General features: G+C 47.4%; 1 protein-coding gene across 1 annotated transcript in view; it reads left to right on the top strand.

Annotated features, from left to right (window-relative positions):
- The window catches only part of DENND1B (DENN domain containing 1B), a 338838-nt gene that overhangs the window by 294709 nt on the left and 27187 nt on the right, over window positions 1-16942 (top strand). The window contains exons 20-21 of the mRNA XM_053693753.1: window positions 359-429; window positions 4814-5033. Coding sequence (XP_053549728.1) covers window positions 359-429; window positions 4814-5033 — 291 coding nt within the window. The remainder of the gene's footprint in view (window positions 1-358; window positions 430-4813; window positions 5034-16942) is intronic.

The raw sequence follows: 16942 nt of genomic DNA, 5'->3' as shown, positions 1-16942 counted from the left end.
CTTCTGAACAGATTTACTTTAGTATTAACGCCTGGATAGTTTGCAATATAATAAATGTGTATTATTATTATATTTAGTGACATGCCAGTTACAATTTATTCACAATGTCACACGTTTTAAGCATTAAGAGAACTGGTAGAAAATATTTACATTTCAAATGCTCTCGAGTCATCTGCAAAACATAGTATGTGACCTAAATATAAGCCTATTTTATAGCTGATTTGCTTCTGTGACATCACCGGATATGCAAATTGATGTAAACCATACGAGCTATTTGTAAGTTGTGCAGATCTGCAGTAAAAACACCCATCACCTTGCTAACCTGACACTGCAACACTGTGCTTTATTTGCTATGCAGACAAGGAAGCACCGACCGCTGACCTACAATACTGGGCTGGACGACTTTGATGTGGGAGATTCCTCAAGCAAGTGAGTGACTGAGTGAGATCTATCTATATATCCCCAGCTACCCAGCGATAAACTGTCCGCCTTCCTCCCACAAAAGGGTTAACCATCGCCTTGTGCTCTTCAATCTCACACTTAATACCGTGCAGCTGCGCTACTTACTTATACACTGCACCCAGCTGCGCTACTTACCTACACACAATGCACCCAGTTGCACTACTTAACTACACGCACTGCACCCAGCTGCGCTACTTACCTACACACACTGCACCCAGCTGTGCTACTTACCTACACACAATGCACCCAGCTGCACTACTTAACTACACGCACTGCACCCAGCTGCGCTACTTACCTACACACTGCACCCAGCTGCGCTACTTACTTACACTCACTGCACCCAGCTGCACTACTTAACTACACGCACTGCACCCAGCTGCACTACTTACTTACACACTGCACCCAGCTGGGCTACTTACTTACACACACTGCACCCAGCTGCGCTACTTACCTACACACTGCACCCAGCTGCGCTACTTACCTACACACTGCACCCAGCTGCGCTACTTACCTACACACTGCACCCAGCTGGGTTACTTATTTACACACACTGCACCCAGCTGCGCTACTTACCTACACACTGCACCCAGCTGCGCTACTTACCTACACACTGCACCCAGCTGCGCTACTTACCTACACACTGCACCCAGCTGCGCTACTTACCTACACACTGCACCCAGCTGCGCTACTTACTTACACACTGCACCCAGCTGCGCTACTTACCTACACACTGCACCCAGCTGCGCTACTTACCTACACACTGCACCCAGCTGCGCTACTTACCTACACACACTGCACCCAGCTGTGCTACTTATTTACACACTGCACCCAGCTGCGCTACTTACTTACACACTGCACCCAGCTGCGCTACTTACTTACACACTGCACCCAGCTGCGCTACTTACTTACACACACTGCACCCAGCTGCGCTACTTACTTACACACACGGCACCCAGCTGCGCTACTTACTTACACACACTGCACCCAGCTGCGCTACTTACTTACACACACTGCGTCCAGCTGCGCTACTTACCTGCACTCTACACCCAGCTGCGCTACTTACCTACACACTGCACCCATCTGCGCTACTTACCTATACACTGCACCCAACTGCGCTACTTACTTACACACACTGCACCCAGCTGCGCTACTTACTTACACACACTGCGCCCAGCTGCGCTACTTACCTGCACTCTACACCCAGCTGCGCTACTTACCTACACACTGCACCCATCTGCGCTACTTACCTGCGCATTGCACCCAGCTGTGCTACTTACCTGCATACTGCACTCATCTGCGCTACTTACCTGCACACTGCACTCAGCTGCGCTACTTACCTACACACTGCACCTAGCTGCGCTACTTACCTGCACATATTGCACCCAGCTGCGCTACTTACCTGCACACACTGCACCCAGCTGCGCTACTTACCTGCACACACTGCACCCAGCTGCGCTACTTACCTGCACACACTGCACCCAGCTGCGCTACTTACCTGCACACACTACACCCAGCTGCGCTACTTACCTGCACACACTGCACCCAGCTGCGCTACTTACCTGCACACACTGCACCCAGCTGTGCTACTTACCTACATACACTGCACCCAGCTGCGCTACTTACCTACATACACTGCACCCAGCTGCGCTACTTACCTGCATACTGCACCCAGCTGCGCTACTTAACTACACACACTGCACCCAGCTACACTCACACTGCACCCAGCTGCACTACTTACCTGCACATGGCACCCAGCTGCACTACTTACCTGCACATGGCACCCAGCTGCGCTACTTACCTGCACATGGCACCCAACTGCGCTACTTACCTACACACTGCAACCAGCTGCACTACTTACCTACACACACTGCACCCAGCTGCACTACTTACCTACATACACTGCACCCAGCTGCACTACTTAACTACACACACTGCACCCAGCTGCGCTACTTAACTACACACACTGCACCCAGCTGCGCTACTTAACTACACACACTGCACCCAGCTGCGCTACTTACCTACACACTGCACCCAGCTGCGCTACTTACCTACATACACTGCACCCAGCTGTACTACTTACCTGCACACACTGCACCCAGCTGCACTACTTACCTGCACACACTGCACCCAGCTGTGCTACTTACCTACATACACTGCACCCAGCTTCGCTACTTACCTACATACACTGCACCCAGCTGCGCTACTTACCTACATACACTGCACCCAGCTGCACTACTTACCTACATACACTGCACCCAGCTGCACTACTTACCTACATACACTGCACCCAGCTGCACTACTTACATACACACACTGCACCCAGCTGCACTACTTACCTACATACACTGCACCCAGCTGCACTACTTACCTACATACACTGCACCCAGCTGCACTACTTACCTACATACACTGCACCCAGCTGCGCTACTTACCTACATACACTGCACCCAGCTGCACTACTTACCTACATACACTGCACCCAGCTGCACTACTTACCTACATACACTGCACCCAGCTGCACTACTTACCTACATACACTGCACCCAGCTGCACTACTTACCTGCACACACTGCACCCAGCTGCACTACTTACCTACACACACTGCACTCAGCTGCACTACTTAACTACACACACTGCACCCAGCTGCACTACTTAACTACACACACTGCACCCAGCTGCACTACTTACCTACATACACTGCACCCAGCTGCACTACTTAACTACACACACTGCACCCAGCTGCACTACTTACCTACATACACTGCACCCAGCTGCACTACTTACCTACATACACTGCACCCAGCTGCACTACTTACCTGCACACACTGCACCCAGCTGTGCTACTTAACTACACACACTGCACCCAGCTGCACTACTTACCTACATACACTGCACCCAGCTGCACTACTAACCTACATACACTGCACCCAGCTGTGCTACTTAACTACACACACTGCACCCAGCTGCACTACTTACCTACATACACTGCACCCAGCTGTGCTACTTAACTACACACACTGCACCCAGCTGCGCTACTTAAATACATACACTGCACCCAGCTGCACTACTTAACCTACATACACTGCACCCAGCTGCGCTACTTAAATACATACACTGCACCCAGCTGCGCTACTTACCTACATACACTGCACCCAGCTGCACTATTAACTACACACACTGCACCCAGCTGCGCTACTTAAATACATACACTGCACCCAGCTGCGCTACTTAAATACATACACTGCACCCAGCTGCACTACTTACCTGCACACACTGCACCCAGCTGCGCTACTTACCTACACGCACTGCACCCAGCTGCACTACTTACCTACACACACTGCACCCAGCTGCACTACTTACCTGCACACACTGCACCCAGCTGCGCTACTTACCTACATACACTGCACCCAGCTGCGCTACTTACCTACACACACTGCACCCAGCTGCACTACTTACCTGCATACACTGCACCCAGCTGCACTACTTACCTACACACACTGCACCCAGCTGCGCTACTTACCTACATACACTGCACCCAGCTGTGCTACTTACCTACATACACTGCACCCAGCTGCACTACTTACCTACATACACTGCACGCAGCTGCACTACTTAACTACACACACTGCACCCAGCTGCACTACTTACCTACATACACTGCACCCAGCTGCACTACTTACCTACACACACTGCACCCAGCTGCACTACTTACCTACATACACTGCACCCAGCTGCACTACTTACCTACACACACTGCACCCAGCTGCGCTACTTAACTACACACACTGCACTCAGCTGTGCTACTTACCTACATACACTGCACCCAGCTGCACTACTTACCTACATACACTGCACCCAGCTGCGCTACTTAACTACACACACTGCACCCAGCTGCGCTACTTACCTACATACACTGCACCCAGCTGCACTACTTACCTACATACACTGCACCCAGCTGCGCTACTTACCTACATACACTGCACCCAGCTGCGCTACTTACCTACACACTGCACCCAGCTGCGCTACTTACCTACACACTGCACCCAGCTGCGCTACTTACCTACATACACTGCACCCAGCTGCGCTACTTACCTACATACACTGCACCCAGCTGCGCTACTTACCTGCATACACTGCACCCAGCTGCACTACTTACCTACATACACTGCACCCAGCTGTGCTACTTACCTGCACACACTGCACCCAGCTGCACTACTTACCTACATACACTGCACCCAGCTGCACTACTTACCTACATACACTGCACCCAGCTGCGCTACTTACCTACATACACTGCATTTCCTTCCCCTCACAAGAGCTCACATGTAACTTTAAGCGTTGTCCTTGACAGGTTTTCTTCTGAGGACAGTGAAGAAGCATCAGGAGGTTTCTGTGACAGTGACAACTCTTTTGATGATGTCAGTTTGTCCTCAAGGCCAGGGGGAGAGATGGATCTTCTGGGGGAAATCCTGGACTCTCTGAGCACACACAGCTCTGACCCGGGCGGAGGGCGTCTAACTGCAGCAAAGAGCCTGGACTTCTTCCGCTCTATAGAGGATTTGGACTACAAGGTGCTGATTTAAGTTTTCATGTTTATGCTATGTGTAAAGGAAACTAGATGACTGTGATACGTGTAGAGGGTAGCGTGTAGCTGTGTTATATGTAGGGGGAAGAGTGTAGCTGTGTTATATGTAGAGGGAAGCGTGTAGCTGTGTTATATGTAGGGGGAAGCGTGTAGCTGTGTTATATGTAGGGAGAAGCGTGTAGCTGTGTTATATGTAGGGGGAAGCGTGTAGCTGTGTTATATGTAGAGGGAAGCGTGTAGCTGTGTTATATGTAGGGGGAAGCGTGTAGCTGTGTTATATGTAGGGGGAAGCGTGTGGCTGTGTAATATGTAGGGGGAAGCGTGTAGCTGTGTTATATGTAGAGGGCAGCGTGTAGCTGTGTTATATGTAGGGGGAAGCGTGTAGCTGTGTTATATGTAGGGAGAAGCGTGTAGCTGTGTTATATGTAGGGGGAAGCGTGTAGCTGTGTTATATATAGGGGGAAGCGTGTAGCTGTGTTATATCTAGGGGGAAGCGTGTAGCTGTGTTATATGTAGGGGGAAGCGTGTAGCTGTGTTATATGTAGGGGGAAGAGTGTAGCTGTGTTATATTTAGAGGGAAGAGTGTAGCTGTGTTATATGTAGGGGGAAGCGTGTAGCTGTGTTATATGTAGAGGGAAGCGTGTAGCTGTGTAATATGTAGGGGGAAGCGTGTAGCTGTGTTATATGTAGAGGGAAGAGTGTAGCTGTGTTATATGTAGAGGGAAGAGTGTAGCTGTGTAATACGTAGGGGGAAGCGTGTAGCTGTGTAATATGTAGGGTTAAGCGTGTAGCTGTGTTATATATAGGGGGACGCGTGTAGCTGTGTTATATATAGGGGGAAGCGTGTAGCTGTGTTATATCTAGGGGGAAGCGTGTAGCTGTGTTATATGTAAGGGGAAGCGTGTAGCTGTGTTATATGTAGGGGGAAGCGTGTAGCTGTGTTATATGTAGGGGGAAGCGTGTAGCTTTGTTATAAGTAGAGGGAAGCGTGTAGCTGTGTTATATGTAGGGGGAAGCGTGTAGCTGTGTTATATGTAGGGGGAAGAGTGTAGCTGTGTTATATGTAGAGGGAAGCGTGTAGCTGTGTTATATGTAGGGGGAAGAGTGTAGCTGTTTTATATATAGGGGGAAGAGTGTAGCTGTGTTATATGTAGGGGGAAGCGTGTAGCTGTGTTATATGTAGGTGGAAGCGTGTAGCTGTGTTATATGTAGGGGGAAGAGTGTAGCTGTGTTATATGTAGGGGGAAGAGTGTAGCTGTGTTATATGTAAGGGGAAGAGTGTAGCTGTGTTATATGTAAGGGGAAGAGTGTAGCTGTGTTATATGTAGGGGGAAGAGTGTAGCTGTGTTATATGTAGGGGGAAGAGTGTAGCTGTGTTATATGTAGAGGGAAGCGTGTAGCTGTGTTATATGTAGAGGGAAGCGTGTAGCTGTGTTATATGTAGGGGGAAGAGTGTAGCTGTGTTATATGTAGAGGGAAGCGTGTAGCTGTGTTATATGTAGGGGGAAGAGTGTAGCTGTGTTATATGTAGGGGGAAGAGTGTAGCTGTGTTATATGTAGGGGGAAGAGTGTAGCTGTGTTATATGTAGGGGGAAGAGTGTAGCTGTGTTATATGTAGGGGGAAGAGTGTAGCTGTGTTATATGTAGGGGGAAGAGTGTAGCTGTGTTATATGTAGGGGGAAGCGTGTAGCTGTGTTATATGTAGAGGGAAGCGTGTAGCTGTGTTATATGTAGGGGGAAGAGTGTAGCTGTGTTATATGTAGGGGGAAGAGTGTAGCTGTGTTATATGTAGGGGGAAGAGTGTAGCTGTGTTATATGTAGAGGGAAGCGTGTAGCTGTGTTATATGTAGGTGGAAGCGTGTAGCTGTGTTATATGTAGGGGGAAGCGTGTAGCTGTGTTATATGTAGGGGGAAGCGTGTAGCTGTGTTATATGTAGGTGGAAGCGTGTAGCTGTGTTATATGTAGGGGGAAGCGTGTAGCTGTGCTATATGTAGAGGGAAGCGTGTAGCTGTGTTATATGTAGGGGGAAGCGTGTAGATGTGTTATATGTAGAGGGAAGCGTGTAGCTGTGTTATATGTAGAGGGAAGCATGTAGCTGTGTTATATGTAGGGGAAAGCGTGTAGCTGTGTTATATGTAGGGGGAAGCGTGTAGCTGTGTTATATGTAGGGGAAAGCGTGTAGCTATGATATGTGTAGAGGGTAGCCTTTAGCTGTGTAATATGTAGGGGGAAGCGTGTAGCTGTGTTATATGTAAGGGGAAGCGTGTAGCTGTGTTATATGTAGAGGGAAGCGTGTAGCTGTGTTATATATAGGGGGAAGAGTGTAGCTGTGTTATATGTAGAGGGAAGCGTGTAGCTGTGTTATATGTAGGGGGAAGAGTGTAGCTGTGTTATATGTAGAGGGAAGCGTGTAGCTGTGTTATATGTAGGGGGAAGCGTGTAGCTGTGTTATATGTAGGGGGAAGAGTGTAGCTGTGTTATATGTAGGGGAAGAGTGTAGCTGTGTTATATGTAGAGGGAAGCGTGTAGCTGTGTTATATGTAGGGGGAAGCATGTAGCTGTGTTATATGTAGGGGGAAGCATGTAGCTGTGTTATATGTAGGGGGAAGCGTGTAGCTGTGTTATATATAGGGGGAAGCGTGTAGCTGTGTTATAAGTAGGGGGAAGCATGTAGCTGTGTTATATATAGGGGGAAGCGTGTAGCTGTGTTATATATAGGGGGAAGAGTGTAGCTGTGTTATATGTAGGGGTAAGCGTGTAGCTGTGTTATATGTAGAGGGAAGCGTGTAGCTGTGTTATATGTAAGGGGAAGAGTGTAGCTGTGTTATATGTAAGGGGAAGAGTGTAGCTGTGTTATATGTAGAGGGAAGCGTGTAGCTGTGTTATATGTAGGGGGAAGAGTGTAGCTGTGTTATATGTAGGGGGAAGAGTGTAGCTGTGTTATATGTAGGGGGAAGAGTGTAGCTGTGTTATATGTAGAGGGAAGCGTGTAGCTGTGTTATATGTAGAGGGAAGCGTGTAGCTGTGTTATATGTAGGGGGAAGCGTGTAGCTGTGTTATATGTAGGGGGAAGCGTGTAGCTGTGTTATATGTAGAGGGAAGCGTGTAGCTGTGTTACATGTAGGGGGAAGAGTGTAGCTGTGTTATATGTAGAGGGAAGCGTGTAGCTGTGTTATATGTAGGGGGAAGCGTGTAGCTGTGTTATATGTAGGTGGAAGCGTGTAGCTGTGTTATATGTAGGGGGAAGCGTATAGCTGTGTTATATGTAGATGGAAGCGTGTAGCTGTGTTATATGTAGGTGGAGGCGTGTAGCTGTGTTATATGTAGATGGAAGTGTGTAGCTGTGTTATATGTAGGGGGAAGCGTGTAGCTGGGTTATATGTAGGGGGAAGAGTGTAGCTGTGTTATATGTAGGTGGAAGTGTGTAGCTGTGTTATATGTAGGGGGAAGCGTGTAGCTGTGTTATATGTAGGTGGAAGTGTGTAGCTGTGTTATATGTAGGTGGAAGTGTGTAGCTGTGTTATATGTAGGGGGAAGCGTGTAGCTGTGTTATATGTAGGGGGAAGCGTGTAGCTCTGTTATATGTAGGGGGAAAGCTGTGTTATATGTAGGGGGAAGCGTGTAGCTGTGTTATATGTAGGGGGAAGCATGTAGCTGTGTTATATGTAGGGGGAAGCGTGTAAATGTGTTATATGTATGGGAAGCGTGTAGCTGTGTTATATGTAGGGGGAAGCGTGTAGCTGTGTTATATGTAGGGGGAAGAGTGTAGCTGTGTTATATGTAGGGGGAAGCGTGTAGCTGTGTTATATGTAGGGGGAAAGCTGTGTTATATATAGGGGGAAGCGTGTAGCTGTGTTATATGTAGGGGGAAGCATGTAGCTGTGTTATATGTAGGGGGAAGAGTGTAGCTGTGTTATATGTAGGGGGGAAGCGTGTAGCTGTGTTATATGTAGGGGGAAGCGTGTAGCTGTGTTATATGTATGGGAAGCGTGTAGCTGTGTTATATGTAGGGGGAAGCGTGTAGCTGTGTTATATGTAGGGGACAGCGCGTAGCTGTGTTATATGTAGGGGGAAGAGTGTAGCTGTGTTATATGTAGGGGGAAGCGTGTAGCTGTGTTATATGTAGGGGGAAGAGTGTAGCTGTGTTACGTGTAGAGGGCAGTGTGTAGCTGTGTTATATGTAGGGGGAAGAGTGTAGCTGTGTTATATGTAGAGGGCAGCGTGTAGCTGTGTTATATATAGGGGGAAGCGTGTAGCTGTGTTATATATAGGGGGAAGTGTGTAGCTGTGTTATATGTAGAGGGAAGCGTGTAGCTGTGTTATATATAGAGGGAAGCGTGTAGCTGTGTTATATGTAGGTGGAAGCGTGTAGCTGTGTTATATGTAGGGGGAAGCGTGTAGCTGTGTTATATGTAGAGGGAAGCGTGTAGCTGTGTTATATGTAGGGGGAAGCATGTAGCTGTGTTATATGTAGAGGGAAGCGTGTAGCTGTGTTATATGTAGGGGGAAGCATGTAGCTGTGTTATATATAGGGGGAAGCGTGTAGCTGTGTTATATATAGGGGGAAGCGTGTAGCTGTGTTATATGTAGGGGTAAGCGTGTAGCTGTGTTATATGTAGAGGGAAGCGTGTAGCTGTGTTATATGTAAGGGGAAGAGTGTAGCTGTGTTATATGTAGGGGGAAAGGTGTGTTATATGTAGGGGAAGCGTGTAGCTGTGTTATATGTAGGGGGAAGAGTGTAGCTGTGTTATATGTAGGGGGAAGAGTGTAGCTGTGTTATATGTAGAGGGAAGCGTGTAGCTGTGTTATATATAGGGGGAAGCGTGTAGCTGTGTTATATGTAGGTGGAAGCGTGTAGCTGTGTTATATGTAGAGGGAAGCGTGTAGCTGTGTTATATGTAGGGGGAAGCGTGTAGCTGTGTTATATGTAGGGGGAAGAGTGTAGCTGTGTTATATATAGGGGGAAGAGTGTAGCTGTGTTATATGTAGGGGGAAGCGTGTAGCTGTGTTATATGTAGGGGGAAGCGTGTAGCTGTGTTATATGTAGGGGGAAGCGTGTAGCTGTGTTATATGTAGGGGGAAGAGTGTAGCTGTGTTATATGTAGGGGGAAGCGTGTAGCTGTGTTATATGTAGGGGGAAGAGTGTAGCTGTGTTATATGTAGGTGGAAGCGTGTAGCTGTGTTATATGTAGGGGGAAGAGTGTACCTGTGTTATATGTAGAGGGAAGCGTATAGCTGTGTTATATGTAGGGGGAAGCGTGTAGCTGTGTTATATGTAGGTGGAAGCGTGTAGCTGTGTTATATGTAGGTGGAAGCGTGTACCTGTGTTATATGTAGAGGGAAGCGTATAGCTGTGTTATATGTAGGGGGAAGCGTGTAGCTGTGTTATATGTAGGTGGAAGCGTGTAGCTGTGTTATATGTAGGGGGAAGAGTGTAGCTGTGTTATATGTTGATGGAAGCATGTAGCTGTGTTATATGTAGGTGGAAGCGTGTAGCTGTGTTATATGTAGGGGGAAGAGTGTAGCTGTGTTATATGTAGGGGGAAGAGTGTAGCTGTGTTATATGTTGATGGAAGCGTGTAGCTGTGTTATATGTAGGTGGAAGCGTGTAGCTGTGTTATATGTAGATGGAAGTGTTTAGCTGTGTTATATGTAAGGGGAAGCGTGTAGCTGTGTTATATGTAGGGGGGAAGCGTGTAGCTGTGTTATATGTAGGGGGAAGCGTGTAGCTGTGTTATATGGTAGGGGGAAAGCTGTGTTATATGAGGGGGGAAGCGTGTAGCTGTGTTATATGTAGGGGAAGCGTGTAGCTGTGTTATATGTAGGGGGAAGCGTGTAGCTGTGTTATATGTAGGGGGAAGCGTGTAGCTGTGTTATATGTAGGGGGAAGCGTGTAGCTGTGTTATATGTAGGGGGAAGCGTGTAGCTGTGTTATATGTAGGGGGAAGCGTGTAGCTGTGTTATATGTAGGGGAAGAGTGTAGCTGTGTTATATGTAGGGGGAAGCGTGTAGCTGTGTTATATGTAGGGGGAAGAGTGTAGCTGTGTTATATGTAGGGGGAAGCGTGTAGCTGTGTTATATGTAGGGGGAAGCGTGTAGCTGTGTTATATGTAGGGGGAAGAGTGTAGCTGTGTTATATGTAGGGGGAAGAGTGTAGCTGTGTTATATGTAGGGGGAAGCGTGTAGCTGTGTTATATGTAGGGGGAAGCGTGTAGCTGTGTTATATGTAGGGGGAAGCGTGTAGCTGTGTTATATGTAGGGGGAAGAGTGTAGCTGTGTTATATGTAGGGGGAAGCGTGTAGCTGTGTTATATGTAGAGGGAAGCGTGTAGCTGTGTTATATGTAGGGGGAAGCGTGTAGCTGTGCTATATGTAGGGGAAAGCGTGTAGCTGTGTTATATGTAGGGGGAAGCGTGTAGCTGTGTTATATGTAGAGGGAAGCGTGTAGCTGTATTATATGTAGGGGAAGCGTGTAGCTGTGTTATATGTAGGGGGAAAGCTGTGTTATATGTAGGGGTAAGCGTGTAGCTGTGTTATATGTAGGGGGAAGATGTAGCTGTGTTATATGTGGGGGAAGCGTGTAGCTGTGTTATATGTAGGGGGAGAGTGTAGCTGTGTTATATGTAGGGGAAGCGTGTAGCTGTGTTATATGTAGGGGGAAGCGTGTAGCTGTGTTATATGTAGGGGGCAGCATGTAGCTGTGTTATTGTGGGAGAAGCGTGTAGCTGTGTTATATGTAGGGGGGAAGCGTGTAGCTGTGTTATATGTAGGGGGAAGAGTGTAGCTGTGTTATATGTAGGGGGAAGAGTGTAGCTGTGTTATATGTAGGGGGAAGAGTGTAGCTGTGGTTATATGTAGGAGGGAAGCGTGTAGCTGTGTTATATGTAGGGGGGAAGAGTGTAGCTGTGTTATATGTAGAGGGAAGCGTGTAGCTGTGTTATATGTAGGGGGAAGCGTGTAGCTGTGTTATATGTAGGGGGAAGCGTGTAGCTGTGTTATATGTAGGGGGAAGCGTGTAGCTGTGTTATATGTAGGGGGAAGCGTGTAGCTGTGTTATATGTAGGGGAAGCGTGTAGCTGTGTTATATGTAGGGGGAAGCGTGTAGCTGTGTTATATGTAGGGGGAAGCGTGTAGCTGTGTTATATGTAGGGGGAAGAGTGTAGCTGTGTTATATGTAGGGGGAAGCGTGTAGCTGTGTTATATGTAGGGGGAAGCAGTGTAGCTGTGTTATATAGTAGGGGGAAGCGTGTAGCTGTGTTATATATAGGGGGAAGAGTGTAGCTGTGTTATATGTAGAGGGAAGCGTGTAGCTGTGTTATATGTAGAGGGAAGCGTGTAGCTGTGTTATATGTAGGGGGAAGCGTGTAGCTGTGTTATATGTAGGGGGAAGCGTGTAGCTGTGTTATATGTAGAGGGAAGCGTGTAGCTGTGTTATATGTAGGGGGAAGAGTGTAGCTGTGTTATATGTAGGGGGAAGAGTGTAGCTGTGTTATATGTAGGGGAAGCGTGTAGCTGTGTTATATGTAGAGGGAAGCGTGTAGCTGTGTTATATGTAGGGGGAAGCGTGTAGCTGTGTTATATGTAGAGGGAAGCGTGTAGCTGTGTTATATGTAGGGGGAAGCGTGTAGCTGTGTTATATGTAGGGGGAGAGTGTAGCTGTGTTATATGTAGAGGGAAGCGTGTAGCTGTGTTATATGTAGGGGGAAGCGTGTAGCTGTGTTATATGTAGGGGGAAGCGTGTAGCTGTGTTATATGTAGGGGGAAGCGTGTAGCTGTGTTATATGTAGGGGAAGAGTGTAGCTGTGTTATATGTAGGGGGAAGAGTGTAGCTGTGTTATATGTAGGGGAAGCGTTGTAGCTGTGTATATGTAGGGGAAGCGTGTAGCTGTGTTATATGTAGGGGGAAGCGTGTAGCTGTGTTATATGTAGGGGGAAGCGTGTAGCTGTGTTATATGTAGGGGGAAGCGTGTAGCTGTGTTATATGTAGGGGGAAGCGTGTAGCTGTGTTATATGTAGGGGAAGCGTGTAGCTGTGTTATATGTAGGGGGAAGCGTGTAGCTGTGTTATATGTAGGTGGAAGCGTGTAGCTGTGTTATATGTAGGGAAGAGTGTAGCTGTGTTATATGTAGGGGAAGCGTGTAGCTGTGTTATATGTAGGGGGAAGCGTGTAGCTGTGTTATATGTAGGTGGAAGCGTGTAGCTGTGTTATATGTAGGAGGGAAGCGTGTAGCTGTGTTATATGTAGGGGGAAGCGTGTAGCTGTGTTATATGTAGGGGAAGCGTGTAGCTGTGTTATATGTAGGGGGAAGGTGTAGCTGTGTTATATGTAGGGGGAAGCGTGTAGCTGTGTTATATGTAGGGGGAAGAGTGTAGCTGTGTTATATGTAGGGGGAAGCGTGTAGCTGTGTTATATGTAGGGGGGAAGCGTGTAGCTGTGTTATATGTAGGTGGAAGCGTGTAGCTGTGTTATATGTAGGGGGAAGAGTGTAGCTGTGTTATATGTAGGGGGGAAGCGTGTAGCTGTGTTATATGTAGGGGGAAGCGTGTAGCTGTGTTATATGTAGGGGGAAGCGTGTAGCTGTGTTATATGTAGGGGGAAGCGTGTAGCTGTGTTATATGTAGGGGAAGCGTGTAGCTGTGTTATATGTATGGGAAGCGTGTAGCTGTGTTATATGTAGGGGGAAGCGTGTAGCTGTGTTATATGTAGGGGGAAGCGTGTAGCTGTGTTATATGTAGGGGGAAGCAGTGTAGCTGTGTTATATGTAGGGGGAAGCTGTGTAGCCTGCTGTTATATGTAGGGGGAAGCGTGTAGCTGTGTTATATGTAGAGGGAAGAGTGTAGCTGTGTTATATGTAGGGGGAAGCGTGTAGCTGTGTTATATGTAGGGGGAAGAGTGTAGCTGTGTTATATGTAGGGGGAAGCGTGTAGCTGTGTTATATGTAGGGGGAAGCGTGTAGCTGTGTTATATGTAGGGGGAAGAGTGTAGCTGTGTTATATGTAGGGGGAAGAGTGTAGCTGTGTTATATGTAGGGGGAAGAGTGTAGCTGTGTTATATGTAGAGGGAAGCGTGTAGCTGTGTTATATGTAGGGGGAAGCGTGTAGCTGTGTTATATGTAGGGGGAAGAGTGTAGCTGTGTTATATGTAGGGGGAAGCGTGTAGCTGTGTTATATGTAGAGGATAGCGTGTAGCTGTGTTATATGTAGGGGGAAGCGTGTAGCTGTGCTATATGTAGGGGGAAGCGTGTAGCTGTGTTATATGTAGGGGGAAGCGTGTAGCTGTGTTATATGTAGAGGGAAGCGTGTAGCTGTATTATATGTAGGGGGAAGCGTGTAGCTGTGTTATATGTAGGGGGAAAGCTGTGTTATATGTAGGGGTAAGCGTGTAGCTGTGTTATATGTAGGGGGAAGCATGTAGCTGTGTTATATGTAGGGGGAAGCGTGTAGCTGTGTTATATGTAGGGGGAAGAGTGTAGCTGTGTTATATGTAGGGGGAAGCGTGTAGCTGTGTTATATGTAGGGGGAAGCGTGTAGCTGTGTTATATGTAGAGGGCAGCATGTAGCTGTGTTATATGTAGGGAGAAGCGTGTAGCTGTGTTATATGTAGGGGGAAGCGTGTAGCTGTGTTATATGTAGGGGGAAGCGTGTAGCTGTGTTATATGTAGGGGGAAGAGTGTAGCTGTGTTATATGTAGGGGGAAGCGTGTAGCTGTGTTACATGTAGAGGGAAGCGTGTAGCTGTGTTATATATAGGGGGAAGAGTGTAGCTGTGTTATATGTAGGGGGAAGCGTGTAGCTGTGTTATATGTAGAGGGAAGCGTGTAGCTGTGTTATATGTAGGGGGAAGAGTGTAGCTGTGTTATATGTAGGGGGAAGAGTGTAGCTGTGTTATATGTAGGGGGAAGCGTGTAGCTGTGTTATATGTAGGGGGAAGAGTGTAGCTGTGTTATATGTAGGGGGAAGCGTGTAGCTGTGTTATATGTAGGGGGAAGAGTGTAGCTGTGTTATATGTAGGGGGAAGAGTGTAGCTGTGTTATATGTAGGGGGAAGAGTGTAGCTGTGTTATATGTAGGGGGAAGAGTGTAGCTGTGTTATATGTAGGGGGAAGCGTGTAGCTGTGTTATATGTAGGGGGAAGAGTGTAGCTGTGTTATATGTAGGGGGAAGAGTGTAGCTGTGTTATATGTAGGGGGAAGAGTGTAGCTGTGTTATATGTAGGGGGAAGCGTGTAGCTGTGTTATATGTAGGGGGAAGCGTGTAGCTGTGTTATATGTAGGGGGAAGCATGTAGCTGTGTTATATGTAGGGGGAAGCGTGTAGCTGTGTTATATGTAGGTGGAAGAGTGTAGCTGTGTTATATGTAGGGGGAAGAGTGTAGCTGTGTTATATGTAGGGGGAAGCGTGTAGCTGTGTTATATGTAGGGGGAAGCGTGTAGCTGTGTTATATGTAGGGGGAAGCGTGTAGCTGTATTACATGTAGAGGGAAGCGTGTAGCTGTGTTATATATAGGGGGAAGAGTGTAGCTGTGTTATATGTAGGGGGAAGAGTGTAGCTGTGTTATATGTAGGGGGAAGAGTGTAGCTGTGTTATATGTAGGGGGAAGCGTGTAGCTGTGTTACATGTAGAGGGAAGCGTGTAGCTGTGTTATATATAGGGGGAAGAGTGTAGCTGTGTTATATGTAGGGGGAAGCGTGTAGCTGTGTTATATGTAGAGGGAAGCGTGTAGCTGTGTTATATGTAGAGGGAAGCGTGTAGCTGTGTTATATGTAGAGGGAAGAGTGTAGCTGTGTTATATGTAGAGGGAAGAGTGTAGCTGTGTTATATGTAGGGGGAAGCGTGTAGCTGTGTTATATGTAGAGGGAAGCGTGTAGCTGTGTTATATGTAGAGGGAAGAGTGTAGCTGTGTTATATGTAGAGGGCAGCGTGTAGCTGTGTTATATGTAGGGGGAAAGCTGTGTTATATGTAGGGGGAAAGCTGTGTTATATGTAGGGGGAAGCGTGTAGCTGTGTTATATGTAGGGGGAAGAGTGTAGCTGTGTTATATGTAGGGGGAAGCGTGTAGCTGTGTTATATGTAGGGGGAAAGCTGTGTTATATGTAGGGGGAAAGCTGTGTTATATGTAGGGGGAAGCGTGTAGCTGTGTTATATGTAGGGGGAAGAGTGTAGCTGTGTTATATGTAGGGGGAAGCGTGTAGCTGTGTTATATGTAGGGGGAAGAGTGTAGCTGTGTTATATGTAGGGGGAAGCGTGTAGCTGTGTTATATGTAGGGGGAAAGCTGTGTTATATGTAGGGGGAAAGCTGTGTTATATGTAGGGGGAAGCGTGTAGCTGTGTTATATGTAGGGGGAAGAGTGTAGCTGTGTTATATGTAGGGGGAAGCGTGTAGCTGTGTTATATGTAGAGGATAGCGTGTAGCTGTGTTATATGTAGGGGGAAGCGTGTAGCTGTGCTATATGTAGGGGGAAGCATGTAGCTGTGTTATATGTAGAGGGAAGCGTGTAGCTGTGTTATATGTAGAGGGAAGCGTGTAGCTGTATTATATGTAGGGGGAAGCGTGTAGCTGTGTTATATGTAGGGGGAAAGCTGTGTTATATGTAGGGGGAAGCATGTAGCTGTGTTATATGTAGGGGGAAGCGTGTAGCTGTGTTATATGTAGGGGGAAGAGTGTAGCTGTGTTATATGTAGGGGGAAGCGTGTAGCTGTGTTATATGTAGGGGGAAGCGTGTAGCTGTGTTATATGTAGGGGGAAGCGTGTAGCTGTGTTATATGTAGGGGGAAGAGTATAGCTGTGTTATATGTAGGGGGAAGCGTGTAGCTGTGTTATATGTAGAGGGAAGCGTGTAGCTGTGTTATATGTAGAGGGAAGCGTGTAGCTGTGTTATATGTAGGGGGAAGCGTGTA

Source organism: Bombina bombina, chromosome 10, assembly GCF_027579735.1.
Source record: "Bombina bombina isolate aBomBom1 chromosome 10, aBomBom1.pri, whole genome shotgun sequence".
Taxonomy (NCBI): domain Eukaryota; kingdom Metazoa; phylum Chordata; class Amphibia; order Anura; family Bombinatoridae; genus Bombina; species Bombina bombina.
The sequence above is the reverse complement of the archived record's forward strand: the minus strand, read 5'-3'. Positions and strand labels throughout refer to the sequence as shown.